Source organism: Myotis davidii, unplaced genomic scaffold (assembly GCF_000327345.1).
Source record: "Myotis davidii unplaced genomic scaffold, ASM32734v1 scaffold205, whole genome shotgun sequence".
NCBI classification, from domain to species: Eukaryota; Metazoa; Chordata; class Mammalia; order Chiroptera; family Vespertilionidae; genus Myotis; species Myotis davidii.
Genome location: NW_006297573.1, coordinates 310,129 through 327,534, shown reverse-complemented (window position 1 = coordinate 327,534; position 17,406 = coordinate 310,129). Strand labels below are relative to the sequence as shown.

Sequence of the window (17,406 nt, the reverse complement as noted above, 5' to 3'; positions counted from 1 at the left end):
TTGTCATTAGAATGACACACATTTAACAGACTCTGATGAGTGTGTCAGAAACCCCTACCCCATGACCATTCTACTTTGCACTCTGGAGTTTTTGTGTTTATTTGTGTGCTTTTAAAAAAATAACTGTCCATATGTGCTTTCAATTCTGTTACAGATTTTGGAGACTGTTTCATAAATGTAGCATGAATTCTATGAAGTTTGAATAAAAATGAAGGTGGGGTAGAACTGAGAAATATTAGATAGTAATGTACTCTCAGTCAATGTTTATTTTAGCTTTTCCTCTCACCTTCAAACATATTAAGTTATCTTCCAGCATCTCTCTCCTGAATTGCTATATTAAACCCTCTAATTATCTTTAGTTTCATAGTTCTCTATTTTATCTATGGTCAGCCTAAAAAAGGGGTTCTCCTAAGTTAGAAATGCCATTATATTCTGTCATACACAAAAAATAAAGTCAAAATAACTCAAAAATGACTCATTTTCTGCCAAAAAAGTATGACTTTCCATTTCCTTACAGGATAGCATCCAGACTGCAGAACACAGCCTGTCTACATTTAGAGCCCCTTTGTCCAAGACCAAAATTGCTCTCAGTCCCCATCACTAAAGTACAGTAAATGCGGGAACCTCAGCAAGTTACTTATTCTCCCATCCTGTTCTCCAAACTCACATACCCAGGACTTTGCTCAGGCCCTGTGTAATGTGGTCCAAATAGCTAATGACAATCTATCTCTTAATTAGAAATTTAAAGGATAAATCCTTTGGCTAATAACTTCTGTGGAGTTACAAGGTTAAAGGCATCCTTTGTATCTTGCTATTTCACCTGCTCTTCCAGCAGAAAACATTACCACAGAACTTCAAAGTAACAAAGTTAAAATTTGTCTCCTCAAGTATTCTGATGCATGTAACAGCAAGAAATAGTAGGAGATACTCAAGTCCCGGAAGACTGGGTGTGAACAAACAATTCCAAGAATGAAAATGTCTTTCTTATTGAGAAAACATCCCTAACTGGATTTTCTAGCTTTCCATATGTGAGCAAATGTGAATTTGGAAACGTGTGTGCTTTTTATGGTTAGTGCAAAAACATGTTTTGTGGAATTTTCCATGCAAATAATTTTCCTGTGTGCACCTGGAATGGAGAGAGGAGGAGGGCAAGGTAAAATAAATAAATAAATAAAAATGGATGGGGCTATTTTGGACTGTTTTATTAAAGAAGTGAGATGAAATACATAATTGTGGTCAACATACTCACCTTGATAAATCATAGCAAAGGTGCTATGAAACTAGATTTAAATTTAAAAAAAAAAAAAAAAAGAAAAAAACAGATCTCCTTTCTCACAAATTTAAAGAAACTACCTACTTAGGGATAATAATAATAACAATAATAATAATAATAATAAAGAAAAAAAGAAAAAGTTTCTTTCTAAATGCAATTTAGGGTTAATTTTTTTTTTTCACTTTTTGTGTGTGTTTGTTTTGTGTGTTTTCCTGTTAATCCTCACCCTAGGCTATTTCTACAGAAATTAATTTTGGAATATATTAAAAAAGTCTCAGAAATGTTTCACTTAAGTAAAAAATGAGATGATACATCACCATAAATTCAGTGCTTCCTACGTGAATAGATGCCGTGCTAATGCTTAATATTTATTTCTCTATTTAATGCACACAACAACCTAAATCAGAGTTCAAAAAATGCTAGATCTAGAAGCATATGTTTCTTGTCCTAAAGAATCTTAAAACAAAACAGAACATTTTGCCTCCCTGACAAGTCAGGATATCTGCCCACACTGGACCTACGTCCTCCCACGGAAAAACCAGTTTAAGCTGAATGGCAGAGCTTTGGGATGACACAGGATGTCAGTTGCCATTCATAAGGTTTACACTCTTTTTCAAATAGCAGAAAACTATATTTCTGTACATGTATCATGCAAAATGTGGAAGACAAGAGACTTATTGAGAAGACTACATTTTTAAAAAATGTATTTTTATTGATTTCAGAGAAGAAGAGAGTGGGAGAGATAGAAACATCAATGATGAGAGAGAATCATTGATTAGCTGCCTCCTGTACGCCCCTACTAGGGATCGAGCCTACAACCTGGGCATGTGCCCTTGAGACTGAAATTGAACTTGGAACCCTTTAGTCCGTAGGCCAACACTCTATCCACTGAGCCAACCCAGCTAGGGCAAGAAGACTATATTTTTAAGAAAAGTAAAAGAGACCCTCTTTCTTGTGAAAGTAAAAAATATATTTGTATATGATTAATATGCAAAATATGTCAAAAATGTAGGCACCATTATGAAACAATGGTATTAGGAAGTACAAATGGACTATAGGGGGAAAAAAAAGAACACAAAATAAATTTAATGAACTGAAGGGATGACCCCAATTTCAAAAGTTTTTTTTTTCCTTCAGATTTTTTCCCAATTGATTTTTAGAGAGAGAGGAAGGGAGCAGGAGAGAGAGAAACGTCAATGGGAGAGCGAATGTCCATTGGCTGCTTCCTGCACACCCCCTTATGGGGACTGAGCCCGCAACTTGGGCATGTGCCCTGACAGGGAATCAAACCAGCAACCTTGTGCATGGGACAACACCCAGTCAACTAAGCCACATCAGACAGAGCCAACAGGATTTGCCCCACCATACCGCTGTACCGATTTTTCGGTAATTTCCACACAAAGGTGGAATATTGGCGCTAGATGAAAGGTAGATGAAAGGTAGACCTATTTTCTACTATGTCTCCAAGTTCCATCTTATTCTAACCACTTGTTTGCATGTAACTAACATTTTTCTATATCATGTTGGTTTTTTCTCTTTAATGCTCAGGAGCCCAGGTATAGGGGACAGTTAGGTTCAGGGCCTCAGGTCTGGTAGACTTAAAAAATACACAATGCCCCTGTTAAATGTAGTTATGTTATTAAGTGGGGAAAACATTACCTTGGCATAAAAACTATCTATACAGGAATGCAGTATAAATCATGGATTCTGCTCTCAAATAAGCATTTGCAAAGTAAATCTGAATAGATACACGCATTTCTTTCTAGTTTGCTGAAAACACACTTGAGAAATTCAGGAGAAAAAGGTTACATTAAAAAGGTAATACGTTGATACATGTAAAGCATCTGTTAAAGGCACAAGTGTAAAAAAATAAAATAAAATACAACTCAAAGAAAATGAAAGTACAATGTTGAACACCACACAGTGTTGATGAGATTTCCATGTGACCATGGCACAGACATCGGGCCTGCCATTAGAAAATGACTTCTTTTGGGGACTTTGAGAGAAAGGCGCATAGAAATGCAAACTGGTAAAAAGTGATAACGCATTTGGCTATATTTCCTATTTCTATGATGATCAATACTATTTGCAACAATGAGTGAGCCAAAGAGAACACCATTTTGTAAAAATGTGAACCTTGATCCCTTTCATTGGCTCATTCAACAGGAATCACTTTGTGCTAAAAAAAAAAAAATGGAACAAGTCACGGGCACAGTAACTAACACCATCACTTGAACATGCTCCCATGGCTAGGACCACAGAGGGTGCAATGCTTGATGAACCACATGCACAACGTAGGGGTTAAAAGCGGGGATGAGTGACTTGAGCATGGCACGATGCTGAAGAGTTTTTCTTTTTCTTTTTTTTTGAAGAGTTGAGAGAAATTACACTGTTTATGTCATCCAGGAGAAGATATCCACCCAAGCAAAGGCTGGACAGAAGCCTGCACTTTTAGGTGGACGTTATAACCTATGTGAATGCTTTCAACATTTTCTTGACAGGGCATTCACAAGTGCCTCATAAATGCATAATTTGATTGGCTCATTCTAGTTCAAAATGTTTTTTTTGGAAGTATCATTTGGTGAGAAATAATCATGCCAATTTCCCTATTGAACTCAGTTTCAAGAAATAAAAGTGATGGCGTAAACTACTTTCTCGATATTATAAAAGTTTAGAAGTAGATTCCCTTAAAAAAAATTTAAAAATCTTGAATTTCGAATGGTATGAAAATCAGAAGGTTTTATTCAGTTCATCTCTCTCAACTAGTCCTGATGGTGTAGAAACACAGCACTAAGACAAAAGGGGCTGAACTGCAGCACAATGCCTGTGTGGGGTGAGGCTGCAGCAGGCAGGTTACAAGTATGTCGAAATAGCATATTGATGTCCCGGCCTTTGGGGCATCTGTTTGTCCAGTTTGACATACAATTCTTAGTTCCTGTATACCTTGACATATAAAAGATTGAAAAGCACTGTAATACTATATTGGAATGTAAATTTTAAAAAGTATATGACATCTTCCCTCCTGTTCAGATACTATGTGTTGAACAGCTGCCTTCCATTATAAAGTTAGAAAGAAATAAACATTGTGTTTAGTTACAGGGCTTAAAGGTGACATTGCTGCTGTGCACGGCAATATAAAATACTCATCCTGCCACAGACGTCTGCATATCAGAGTTTTAATTCTATACCAAAAGAGTGATTTATTATAGAAAAAAATGTTATGATTAAATACAGTCATTTTGAATTCATAATTCCAACAGAATTTACAATACAATATGTTTGTATTTTTTAAAATATATATTTCTATTGATTTCAGAGAGCAAGGGAGAGGGAGAGAGAGAGAAACATCAATGATGAAAGAAAATCATTGATCAGCTGTCTCCTGCATGTCCCACACTGGGGATGGGGCCCACAACTCGGGCATGTGCCCTGACCAGGAATCAAACCATGACCCCCTGGTTCATAGGTCGATGCTCAACCACTGAGCCATGCCCACTGGGCAGCATGCTTGTATACATGCTTTAATAAATATACAGAATATTGATAGTATCACTAGAATGTTCTTACACCTGACCCTCTTTATGTTCAAAGCATTTTATAAACCAAGTAACTTGCCTCCAAGTTAAGCGAAGCTGGTAAACAGGGAATCAAGAAATCGCAAACAGACTGTTTATTTCCATAGACTGTGACTTACACCAGTACACATTGGAATGACTCAAATTTAATTAGGAGGCCAAAACAGGAGAAAACAATGGAGAAACTGAAATGAATAACTAAATTTTTATGAAGCCAAAGCTTTTTCTAGGCTATAGTAAAAATGGAAATACGTGGAAAAATACTTGGAGGCTAAAGCTTGGTTTACAGATACAGAGAATATTTATAAACTCTTTGAAAACATAAAAGCTTACTCTTGGAGTGGATGACAAGCTCTGAACAACGAACACCACCGGGTTTCCTGCATTCTTAATGGCCTCCACTGCTTCGCTGTGTGAGGCATTCTGCAAATCCACTCCAGACACCTACAACACAGAAGGCATTTATTTGCATTAGAGAGGCGGTAGATACCGTGGATAGGTCAATTCAACGTTCATGTGTATTATATAGTTATGAGAGCTGCCAGAGTCTAATGAATTACTAGTAAACCAAAGTCAGGAAAAAATAAGATTAGCCCATAAAAAGCTTTGCTGTTCTGGAACACATTTACAGAAGTACCGTATTACCTCCAAGAAAAGTAAACAAGACAAAAATCATAATAACAATAGCCCTGGTTAAATGTAATTACTCAAAATAGTAGCTTAGTCAGTAACAGAACCTTAAGCCTCTGAGTTTATAATGTCACCCCTGTCACTAACACAGTACATAGTTCTGGGTCAGGGAAGGAAAAGGTGGGGATCTCTCTGGCATCTTCTCTCACACTGAGAAGAATGATTACTTCAGGCAAATTGTTGACTATCACAATTAAGCAGTTGAATATTTCTTAAATTCTGTTAAAAAAAGGAGTATGAAAACATCTGTAGGTTCCTTTTTCAGGCATATTTTGTGCTTAATAAATTTGGGTAAGGGTAAATGGCTCCTTATTATACAAATCTCAGAGAATCTAATTTGAGAACATGCCCGTAATCTCCAAGACACCCTTTATTTAACAAACATATATAATAGAACCAGTTTTTCAAACTGATCATGTAACAAAGCCTTGGTAATTGTTGGGGTGGCTTATTGTCAGTGGATAGTGACAATTTGTGAATATGGCTTTGCCATAAGGGGGCTAAAGAAATAGGAATGTGGGTGGAGAGGGAAGTGGGATCAAGACAGGTTTTTATTTTTACGATGGGAGCTATTGCAGCAATAATGATGCAGTGGAGAGGCAAAACGAATGAGAGAGAGAAGTGACCACTATAGAGGCCAATCCTTGGATAGTGAAGAGGGAATGACTTCTGCACAAGTTAGAGATTGGCTTTAGATCAGTGGTTCTCAACCTTCTGGCCCTTTAAATACAGTTCCTCATGTTGTGACCCAACCATAAAATTATTTTCGTTGCTACTTCATAACTGTAATGCTGCTACTGTATAATCTGATATGCAGGATGGTCTTAGGCGACCCCTGTGAAAGGGTTATTCGGCCCCCAAAAGGGTCGCTACCCACAGATTGAGAACCACTGCCTTAGATAGAAGCACAAATAGTACAGATACTGTTAGGACAAAAGATTGGTATGCTGTGGAAGCAAGGGGAAGTTCCCTTTTGAGTGCTTCTATTCTGTCAATGAAATAAGAAACAAGGACCATACAGCGAGATTAAGGCTGAGGGGGAGGTACAGGAGGTTTGAAATAGTTACCCAGGGAAGTAGGAGAATAAAATAACTGGGGAGATGTTACAGATTGCAGGGCAGAACTAAAGGCCCACTTGAGGGAGTGGTCATGAATTTCCACCAGACAGTATGGCAGTTATTTTCTCTGGTGAGGCTAGAGACCTGAAGTAAGCAGAGTTGTACAAGTTCAGGGAAAGAAAAGAGGATCAAAGGAGTTGAAAGAGTATGCAAAGGAGTGATTAGGATGATCTGTCGCTGAATCTGAGCAGAGTAAGGAGAAAAGGGAGCACCCTAGAAGCTGAGGGACAGAGAAGCCAGGGCCCTCAGGTAGGAGACAGAAGCCTAGTGTGTTAGAAGTATTTAAAGGCAGGTGAGTCCGAAGAATGGTGAAAGATGGGGAAGAAGAAGAGAGGTGAGGTCAGGGAGGCAGCTGGAGCCACATCATGCAGGTCTACTAGTAAAAGGCTTTTTATTCTACCAGACATCTATTAGAAGATTTTAATGCTCTGTAAAAGCTCTCTTCTCATTTGAGTGAGGAAGAATAGGAATAATATTAAATGAATAAAGTACGTAGAGAAGAAATTTAAAGTGAAGCTTAAAAGCTGTCACAACAGTTTGATGAAGCTTCTTATAAATAATCTAATCCCCAAAGCATTCAACAGTGAGAGAAGTAGAGGCGCAGGAGAACTATTTCATCTTCCAGTCACAACCAGCCTTTGTTTCCCTTTTTCACAGAGTTAAATGGGAATCACTGAAGTTGGGAATTAGGCAGGGGGGAGTGGAAATCTGTCCTATTACAACAGAAAAATATCTACCCAACAGTGTGTCCATTAACACAGATGAATAGCCATTCCTAAAAATTATATTAAATTAAAACTTCCTAGTATAAAAAATTATTTATATGGACCTAAATCCTTCATACAATTGTTTCAATACAGAAAGAAGTGATTATTATGCTTTACTTAGAAAACAAAACAAGCAAGTAATACTTTTCAGGGAAAAAGTAAACAAATGACTATGCTTGACAAGCTATATATTAAAGTGTAACATTTCAAGTCTACAGTGAGTTTGAAGAAATACAAATTATCAAATCTGAGACAAAACAGTGGGTTCTTACTAGTATGTGTAAAAGTGATGATGGACAAGTGAGAGAATACTTTATTTTCAACTGACAGCAGGGAAAGATGGTGGTGGGGGGAAACAGACCAAAATTTTAAAAAATGAAATAATGAAAATTCCAATTAGCAAACAGAAAAAAGACATGCACAAACATGTCACGGAAGAGAATATACAGATGGCAATTAGCGCATGAAAAGTTCTTAATATTAATCATTAGCCATTAGGGAAACACAAATGAAAATAATGAGATATCACTAAATACCTATCAGAATGGCTAAAGTGAAAACAGTGACAACACCAAATGTTGGTGAGGATGCAAAGAACTTGGATCACTCAAACATTGTTGGTGGAAATGTAAAATGGTACAGCCACTCTGGAAAAAAGCTTGACAGTTCAAGTCTAAAACTGAACATAGCAGACAACCCAGCAATTGCACTCTTGGGCATTTATCCTAGAGAAACAAAAACTCATTTTCACTCTGGAACTTGTATACAAATGTTTATAGGAGCTTTATTCAGAATAGCCAAGAACTGGAAACTACCCAAATGTCTTTCAATGGATGAAAGGTTAAACTGTAGTATATCCTGGAATACTACTCAGCCATATAAAGGAATGAACAGTTGATAGACAGTAAACTAAGTAAACTTCAAACAAATTACACTGAGTGAACAAAAGCCAATTTCAAAAAGAGATATAATGAATGATTCCACTTATGTGACAACTGTGAAATAACAAAATTATAGACATGGAGAAACAGATTAGTGGTTGCCAGAAACTAGAGATGGGGAGAGGAGTGGCTATAGAAGGGTAGTAACACAAGGGAGTCCTATGGTAATGACACAGTTGAGTTTCTTTTTTCCTCATATTTTTATTGATTTTAGAGAGGAAGGGAGAGGAAGAAAGAGATAGAAACATTAATGATGAGAGAGAATCATTGATCGGCTGCCTCCTGCACGCCCCCCTGCTGGGGACTGAGTCTGCAACCAGGGCATGTGCCCTTGACCGGAATAGAATCTGGGATCTTTCAGTCCACAGGCTGACGCTCTATCCACCAAGCCAACCAGCTAGGGCCAATTGAGTTTCTTGATTGTGGTGGTGGTTATGCAAGGCTACACTTGTGATTAAACTGTGTAGAACTATCAACACAAACCCAAATAAGGTCAATGAATTGTGACTATATTAGTATTTGGTTTTGCTATCTATATATATAAAAGCCGATACCCAGGTTGAAGATATTCAAGCAGATACTCAGGTTGAAGATATTCAATATGGTGTCATCCAATAAAATCTATGCAAAGAAATGTATCAGATTCACACCTCAGGACATTCTCAGTGCTTTGATGTGCCCTTAAAACTCCACTCTACAAAGCCTACCACATGTGAACAATGGATTCATCCTTCCATCGACTTCCAGGGCAACTCTGGGGGGACAGGCATGGCTAGCCCACCTACACACATTTATATAATTCAGAGCTTGTTAAAGACTGTAGGAAAAGCATGATGCCCACCACAGGCCTCATTTTGTTAAATTTTGAAATTGTTTAGTCAATCGAGGCTTTTTGTTTTATTGTTTTATATGCTACCACTCTAACTTTAGGATCTCATACGATTATGCAAACAACATACAAACTAAGGCATCTAAATAAAATACACCAATTGTACACACATATACCCCATCACATGAAGATAGGCATTCTGGCTAAATGATTATTTTACTATTTCATAGTACATTCAAACAAAAGCAGAATTTTAATATCATTTACCTCAAGTATTTTATCTCCGGTTTTAAGAGCGTTTGTTTTTCCTGCTGGACTATCTTCTAAAACTTGTTTGATAAATATACCTTTAAGCTCCTCTCCATTCTTCAGGCGTTTTATAACGGTTTGTCCACCAACAATACTAATACCAAGAGACACATCAGGTTCTCTAAAAATCTCAACACTATAAAAAGAATAAAACAAAATACACTCATGAAACAAGTTAATTTAATTTGTTGGGCTGTTACTGTTAAGTGTTCAATTTGTACCATATCCTTGTGGCTCATATTTTATATAAATATATTTTCTAAATATATTTTTTAAAATGTTATGGAAATTGTACCTCATTCCTAAATCATAAGATATTATTTATATTTCATGGCATAGCCCTGGCTGGGTAGCTCAATTGGTTAGAGCGTCATCCTAATATGCCAAGGTTCGATCCCTGGTCATGGCACATGAAAGAATCAACCAATGAATGCATAAATAAGTGGAACAACAAATTGATGTTTCTCTCTCTCTCTCCCTCACTCTCTTTCTCTCCCCCTTCCTCTCTCTTTCTAAAAATCAATAAATTTTAAAAAATTAAAAAAATTCCTGGTGTATGTGAAAGTTTAAATTCTGAAAAAGATAGGTATCTAAAACAATAAATACAACTCAAAATTGAGAGACTTAGCTAGGCCTTAATGTTCCCATCTCCTACCACAATGTTTTCAGTGATCGGTCCTTTTCATCTACACCCATAATATTAGCAAAGATTGGATTAAGGAAAGAACAGATGAGTGAAAAAATCAAGAGTCTCTGCAAGCAGAAAATTTCAGACTAAATTAAATTTGCCATTGAGAGGCTTGTTGCCCCAAGCTGCTTTTCCCAGTCAGCATAACCTGGGGTTCTTTAAGTGGAGGACAGATTTTATCTGCTCCTAAGGCAGGATGGTTTTCTTTTCTTCCTACCTTCACATCATTTCAAAAACATATGGGATAACACTTGGCCATCAAGCCCCGGCCTGGTGGCTCAGTTGGTTGGAGCATTGTCCTGTACACCAAAAGGCCGTGGGTTCAACTCCTGGTCAGAGCACATACCTAGGCTGTGAGTCTGATCCCTAGTTGGGGAGCTTCCAGCAGGCAACCATTCATGTTTCTCTCCCACATTGATGTTCCTCGCCCCCCGCCCACCCCCGTTCTAATCTCTCTCACTTCAACAAATATATTCTCGAGTGAGGATTAAAACAAAAACAAAACAAAAAACTTGACCCTCAACATATTATGAATTTTTCCCTCCAATTGCATTAATTAGCCAATAATTAATGCAAATTAAAAAGTAGCTCAGAAAACAGTTCTTAAGAGTTTTTAAGACAAAACTCATAAGTGCAAGAAAAAACAGTTTTTGTGGGCACAGTGAAATTAATAATGCATGAAGAATAGACAGAGCAGCTAAAGGAAGACTTTAATAATCTTAATAAAGTACATCCCTCATGCCTACATAAAATTACAAGAGTTATCTAAGAGAAGATGGGCCCAATACATTCTGTTCGCTCACATACGGCACAAGGGATTGGAGGGAGAAATAAATTGGTACATGGTACAGCCTCACTACTGTTGTTTTTTATACATAAAGAAGCTTTACTGCAATCAAGGCAGCCCTATCTGCCCTTAGTGAGGCAGTGATAAACTATACTTAGTCCATCAGTTACTGTCATTGGTGGACATTTGAAAATTGCTTTCTCTGAAAGAGTATGATATTTTCCTAACATTGGGTGTAGTCATTTTGCCTGGCTACATATGAGTAGCAATTTCTCAATCATTAGAGAATGACTGAATGACAGTAATATTAACTTAAAGAAAAAAGCAGCTGATTGTGTTGTTCTATTGAGAAAGCCAATAATGTCATCAACATACATTCTTGGTGGACCCCAGTGACTGAAGTTAGGAGTTTCTTCTCCTTCACCTTCTTCTCTCTCAGGTAGCTCACTAAGGAGGAAAAAAAACACACACAATTTATAAAACATAAAATTGCACAATCTATATGTAAACAGTTCTTAATTTTTAAGCTTTTAAAATATTTACATTAATAGTTAACTGTCCATACAAAGTAAAAATATATTGTTTTAATGTTCAACTCAACAAATATTTACCCAGCACTAGAAAATCATAGATTAAAAGCTCTGTTATCAGTGCCACTCTAAATGCTATTTTCAAAAATTGTGTGTTTGATTTGTGCAATATTTGTTCCCCTATCAATATAAAAACTAGAGGCCCAGTGCACGAATTCGTGGACGGGTGGGGTCTGGCCAGCACGGCCCCAACTGGGGCCAATCAGGGGCCAGGCAGGCAGTGGGGAGGGGATAAGGGAGGTCAGCCAGCTGGCCCGCCCCCAATTGGGGGGGCAGTTGGGGGAGGGGCAGGATGTGGGGAGGGGCTGCGGATGGTTGGCTGGAGGGAGGGGCCCAAGGTGGTTGAAAGGCCAGCCCATACCCTGGTCAAATTCCTGGTCGAACTCCTGGTTGAGGGGACAATTTGCATATTAGCCTTTTATTATATAGGATATATTCCTTAAAACTTGATATTGACTAGCTCAGAGAATAGATCAACATAAATGGCTTAACAGTTAGTAAACACGATCCCTCTTTCTATATTTTTCTGTCACTCTAAATAATTCCCGTCATTGGTATCCCATGAATATCTTGTGTAGTTATACATCACTTTTCAGTTTACAGAGAGATTTATTTACGTTATTTAATTCAATCCTCCCACCTACCATACCACAAACATACTTTCACCCATCAAGTATGTTAGCATGGAGCTGCTTAATAACAAAATGCTGAATTACAGAGTAATTATATAAGTAGTGCTATCTAATAGGGTAGAGACATTGCCATAATAATTATCTGGAAGAGGAGCCAGGAGTACTAAGCTCCACTCTAACCTGTGCCATGAAATAGGTATGTGACTTTGGACCACCCAATGAAATAATATGTCTGATACTCTAAACTGTATTACTCTATATAAAAATGTAGGCACTATCTCTTTCATTTCATTTTCACAAAAAAACCCGTGAAGTAGGCACAGCAGGCCACATAACTATATTTTTCACATGAGGAACTGAGGCTCAGACATTCTACACAACTTCCTCACAGTACCCAAGTCTTTCTTTCCGCACTAAGTTTCAATGCTCCATTATTCTCTGAACTTTGAACTAAGTCCTGTAAAAAGTAACAAAACTCAACTTCCTTGCCATTCTACAGACTTTCTAGGATATAATGGTTTAAGGGTAACTGAAAAGGAGAAAGCTGAAAGGATCTAGACCAGTGATGGCGAACCTATGACACGCGTGTCAGAGGTGACACACAAACTCATTTTTTTTGGTTGATTTTTCTTTGTTAAATGGTATTTAAATATATAAAATAAATATCAAAAATATAAACCTTTGTTTTATGATGGTTGCAAATATCAAAAAATTTCTATATGTGACACGGCACCAGAGTTAAGTTAGGGTTTTTCAAAATGCTGACACGCCGAGCTCAAAAGGTTTGCCACCACTGATCTAGACATCCCAAAAATCAGGTAAGAAATTGGGGTCGTTATGGATCATTAACATCTCACCCACTACCACATGGCCTTCTTGCCTTCACCAATCTGTTTTTTATGATTAGAAGATCATAGCATTCAGGAGCAAACAGCCTGGCAAATATCTGCTGGTTACTTATCTAATGTCCTCTCTCCCACTTTCCCTTACCAACAGAACTCTGTTATTCCAGGTGGCACTTTGCCCAGATCTGAAAAAATACATTTGTGGATTTCCTTTCAGTTAATGGTAACTGTGAGGATAGGGAAGCAAAAGTCCCTGGATGAGACTTCCAGGAAAACTTATTAAAATGGAGGAGAATCAGTTGGCAGGAGGCTTTTGCTCTGCACCCTTCCCTTCTCCTTGCTTAGAAGGCAGAGATGATATTGGTGGTGAAGCACTCCATCTTAAAAAATCACGAAGAAACGCCAAAACTGGTTTGGCTCAGTGGCTAGAGCGTCGGCCTGCGAACTGAAAGGTCCCAGGTTCGATTCCGGTCAAGGGCATGTACCTTGGTTGCGGGCACATTCCCAGTAGGAGATGTGCAGGAGGCAGCTGATCGATGTTTCTCTCTCATCGATATTTCTAACTATCTATCTCTCTCCCTTCCTCTCTGTAAAAAATCAATAAAATATATTAAAAAAAAAAAATCACGAAGAAACTACGAGTAGCCCCAGTAAGGATAGCAGAGAAGAAAGGAAGAACATGTTTCAGACCCTGACAGACCACTTTCTTCAAAACTTTTTACATGAAAAAAATTAAGGCCCTGCTTAGTTAAAACAATGCTAAAGGGGGAGGGGGAGGCGCCACGGGGGATTCTGTGTATGAGCCTCTAAATGCATTCCCTAAATGATACTCCCATGATTCCACCAATTTGAGCGAAGTGTTCACTTTATCATATCACATTATTCATTGGATAGTTGTAATCATCACATAAACTTTCATATTTTGATTACCCTATGTAACAGTAACAAAGATTAAATGAGGAAAAACTGGCATTTACTAGTAACTGAAGCTCAACCAATATTCATTTCCTTTGCAAGTTTTTCATTTTGTGCATCAAAATTTCTCCCACATCCTATATAATAAAACCTTAATATGCAAATCAACCAAATGGCAAAACGACCAGTCGCTATGATGCGCACTGACCACCAGGGGCAGACGCTCAGTGCAGGAGCTGCCCCTGGTGGTCAATGCGCTCCCACAGGGGGAGCACCGCTCAGCCAGAAGCCGGGCTCAGTGGTGGGAGCCTCTCCCGCCTCTGCAGCAGCGCTAAGGACCCCTCCGGGGATGTCCTTTGAGGCCTCCCAGACTGCAAGAGGGCATAGGCCAGGCTGAGAGATCCCCCTCCCCCCAGTGCACGAATGTCGTGCAGCAGGCCTCTAGTAAGAAATAAATAACTAATGTCTGTCCTGATTCCTGACATAGAAAATTCCTTGGAATTTCCTCTGTGATATGGGTGATAAGAACATCTTTTGTTATTAATAACAATCTCCTTTCAACCAGAACTGCGTTTGTGCTAATAAGGTGATTCTTGGTAGGGCCCTGGATAGTTTTGGATGGATGCTGCTGCCAGAGAACAAACAGGTGATTAGAACTGGAACGTTCAGTCCCACCCTCAGCCCCACCTCTGGGAAGGGGAGAGGGGTTAAAGATTGAGTTCAAGCACCAATGGCTAATGATGTACATAATTGTGCCTACTTAATGGGATTGCCATAAAAAAAAAAAAAAAAAAAAAACCAGAAAAAAAAGAACCCTAAAGGACAGGGTTCAGAGAGCCTCCAGGTTGAAGAACACCTCAAGGTGCTGGGAGGGTAATGTGCCGAGAAGAATGGAAGCACTGTGCACACCCACACCTCCCCACACGACCTGCCCTGTGTCTCTTTCCCGTCTGGCTATTCCTGAGTTATATCCTTTATAATAAACCAGTGATAGTAAAGTGCTTTCTTGAGTTCTGTGAGTCCTCCTCACATGCCCAAGGGAGGGGCTGTGGGAAAACCCAATTTCAAGCTGTTTGGTCAGAAGCACAGTTGGCAACTGGCATCTGAAGTCAGGGCAGTCTTACGGGGCAGAACCTTTATGCTGTGGAGTCTACATAACGCCCAGGAGTTGGTGTCAGAGAGAACTGGTTGTTGTGTGAAGGAAAAACTCACAGATTTGGTGTCAGAAGTGTTGTGAGCAAAAATAGTCCATAATAGGCACTATGAAAAACACACATACACATGCATCTTTATTGTGATACAAATATGTTATCATTATAGGAATTAAATTCTTTAAAAAAATAAACTAGAATGAAAACCAAGCTTTAATATTAGTATAAGCTATCAATTTTTCTATTAAAAAATAAAAAGCAAAATTATCCTAAACTGCTAGCTTTCACAAATTATGAGAAGGGTTTGGGTTGGGGTGGAGGGGGGGGAGCATTATCTAGAATTTGGAAAGTTTTAGATAAAGTATGTAACAAAAAGATTATTTTGTTGAAAGAGACTCATTGACTATTTCAAAGATATTATCTTCCTTCAGGAAATTGGTATGTGCTTATTTTAATCAGATTATTTTATACTTAAAGAGAGATAAAACTTGCAAAAGCTTACCCACTTAGTGTGAGTAGTTTTGGAAATACAGTCAGAGGAGATGAGCAACTATACCAACTAACTGATGTAGTCACTTTACATTGATGAAGGCATATATATGCCTTTTAACCTCAAATAAAATTTAATTGAGAAAGTAAAATACTTTTATTACACATATGAAGGTATAAATTTTCACCAACACATTTAAAACTTTAATGAGGGATTTCTAACCAAATTTTATAATTTGCACTGTAATTAAATATGGTCAATAGCTCAATCAGTTAAAGTTTTAAATTTTTAAAATAACTGAAATTTACCTCTTACATTGAACCAGTTTTTCCCCGAGGGAATTAAACATCCAATAAAAACAATGTTTTTTTTAATTTCAGACCTTTTTAACAAATGCCCAAAGTTATCATTCTTCACAGATTTGGGAGAAAAGATGGAGTAGCTCATTAGTGAACAGGTGGGTGTTATTAGTAAGACTTGATCATGATATACAATCCCTTTGTGAATAAAATCTTCAACATCATACCAAAGTCAGATGGATCCAGATAGCCAAGGTGACCTTTCCTTTTCAATATACCATTTTTTTCCATATGAAATTTCTACATACTAAGCCATATGAGGGCCAAGTCAACTCGGCACCCTAAAGGGATTAAGCAGGAAGAGTTCTAGTTGTGGCTAAGCCATGTCATGATTTCTTTTGCCTCTTTAAATATAGATTTTATATGGCAATTTGCTGTGACATGCCATAGGGAATACCGAGTGTTTGAAACCAGGGAGAACAGGTACTAGTGTTTTCCAAACTAGCTAGTTTACTCATACAGATGTTACAGTGATTTTTTGAAGGTACGAAGCAAATTATTACTTGGCACCAGTACACAGAAAGAATCAGGCATTCCTCATATTAAAGGTTAGAATGGTACAGACCTGTGCTCAGTGAAAAGAAGCCAGACACACAAAACAGTCCTACTACGTAATTATACTTGCATGAGTTCTAGAACAGGATAAATACGTTACAGTATAAGAAGTCACATCAGTAGTTGCCTTGGACAAGGCACTGCCAAGAGAATGGGCGAACTTTCTGTGGTGATAGAAATGTTCAATATCTTAATTGGACTGTCGGCAATATGAATCTACACAGTGATCAACATCAAGGAAACTGTCCCTTAAAAATCTGTGCATTTTACTAACATGTACAATTGTGGTTAAGAGTTTTGTTAAGGAAATGAAAGCTCAAGTCACAAAGGGTAACTTGCTTCCTTCAATCAACTTTACGTCTCTTTTGGCCTTTTGTAGAGCCTGGCTTAGTAATCAAAGATCTAAATATAGTCTCAAAGACATTAGTGTAATATTCTTATGTACTTCCTGCCCTAATTTTTCATATTTATCTTCCCTTGCAGTGTGGACAACAGCTGCAACAAAAGTATACTGGAAACCTCCTCTTTCTCCTCCCAACTCAAAATATTCCAGAGTAGTCCTCTCTCAAATGCATACATTTCTTTTCTTCCTTTTCCTCAGCCTCTTACCAATGTTCTGAATTTATACAAAATTTTTGGCAGTTTATCCCAAAGGTAAACCTATTAAATATTCACCACTCATTTAAAAGGCACTAAATGCCGGGCACTGTATTGGGAGATCAAAATATAACAATCATTTAATCTTTCCCCCCACCATCACTCCTGCCTCCTGTTCTACTTCCACCACTCTAACAAAGAATGTAATATGTAAAGTATTTCTTTTCATTTGCATCCTATTATACCGACAGCATGATTTCTTGTCAATTTTAAAAGTCTTTCATCTCAAGTTCAT

At 37.9% G+C, this 17,406-nt stretch overlaps 1 protein-coding gene across 2 annotated transcripts in view; it reads right to left on the bottom strand.

The window, feature by feature from the left end:
* Window positions 1-17,406, bottom strand: part of INADL (InaD-like (Drosophila)) — a 282,818-nt gene that overhangs the window by 166,996 nt on the left and 98,416 nt on the right. For both annotated transcript variants that reach the window (XM_006773216.2, XM_006773215.2), the window contains exons 22-24: window positions 11,353-11,424; window positions 9,461-9,638; window positions 5,182-5,292 (exon numbers count right to left, since the gene is read on the bottom strand). In XM_006773216.2, coding sequence (XP_006773279.1) covers window positions 5,182-5,292; window positions 9,461-9,638; window positions 11,353-11,424 — 361 coding nt within the window. The remainder of the gene's footprint in view (window positions 1-5,181; window positions 5,293-9,460; window positions 9,639-11,352; window positions 11,425-17,406) is intronic.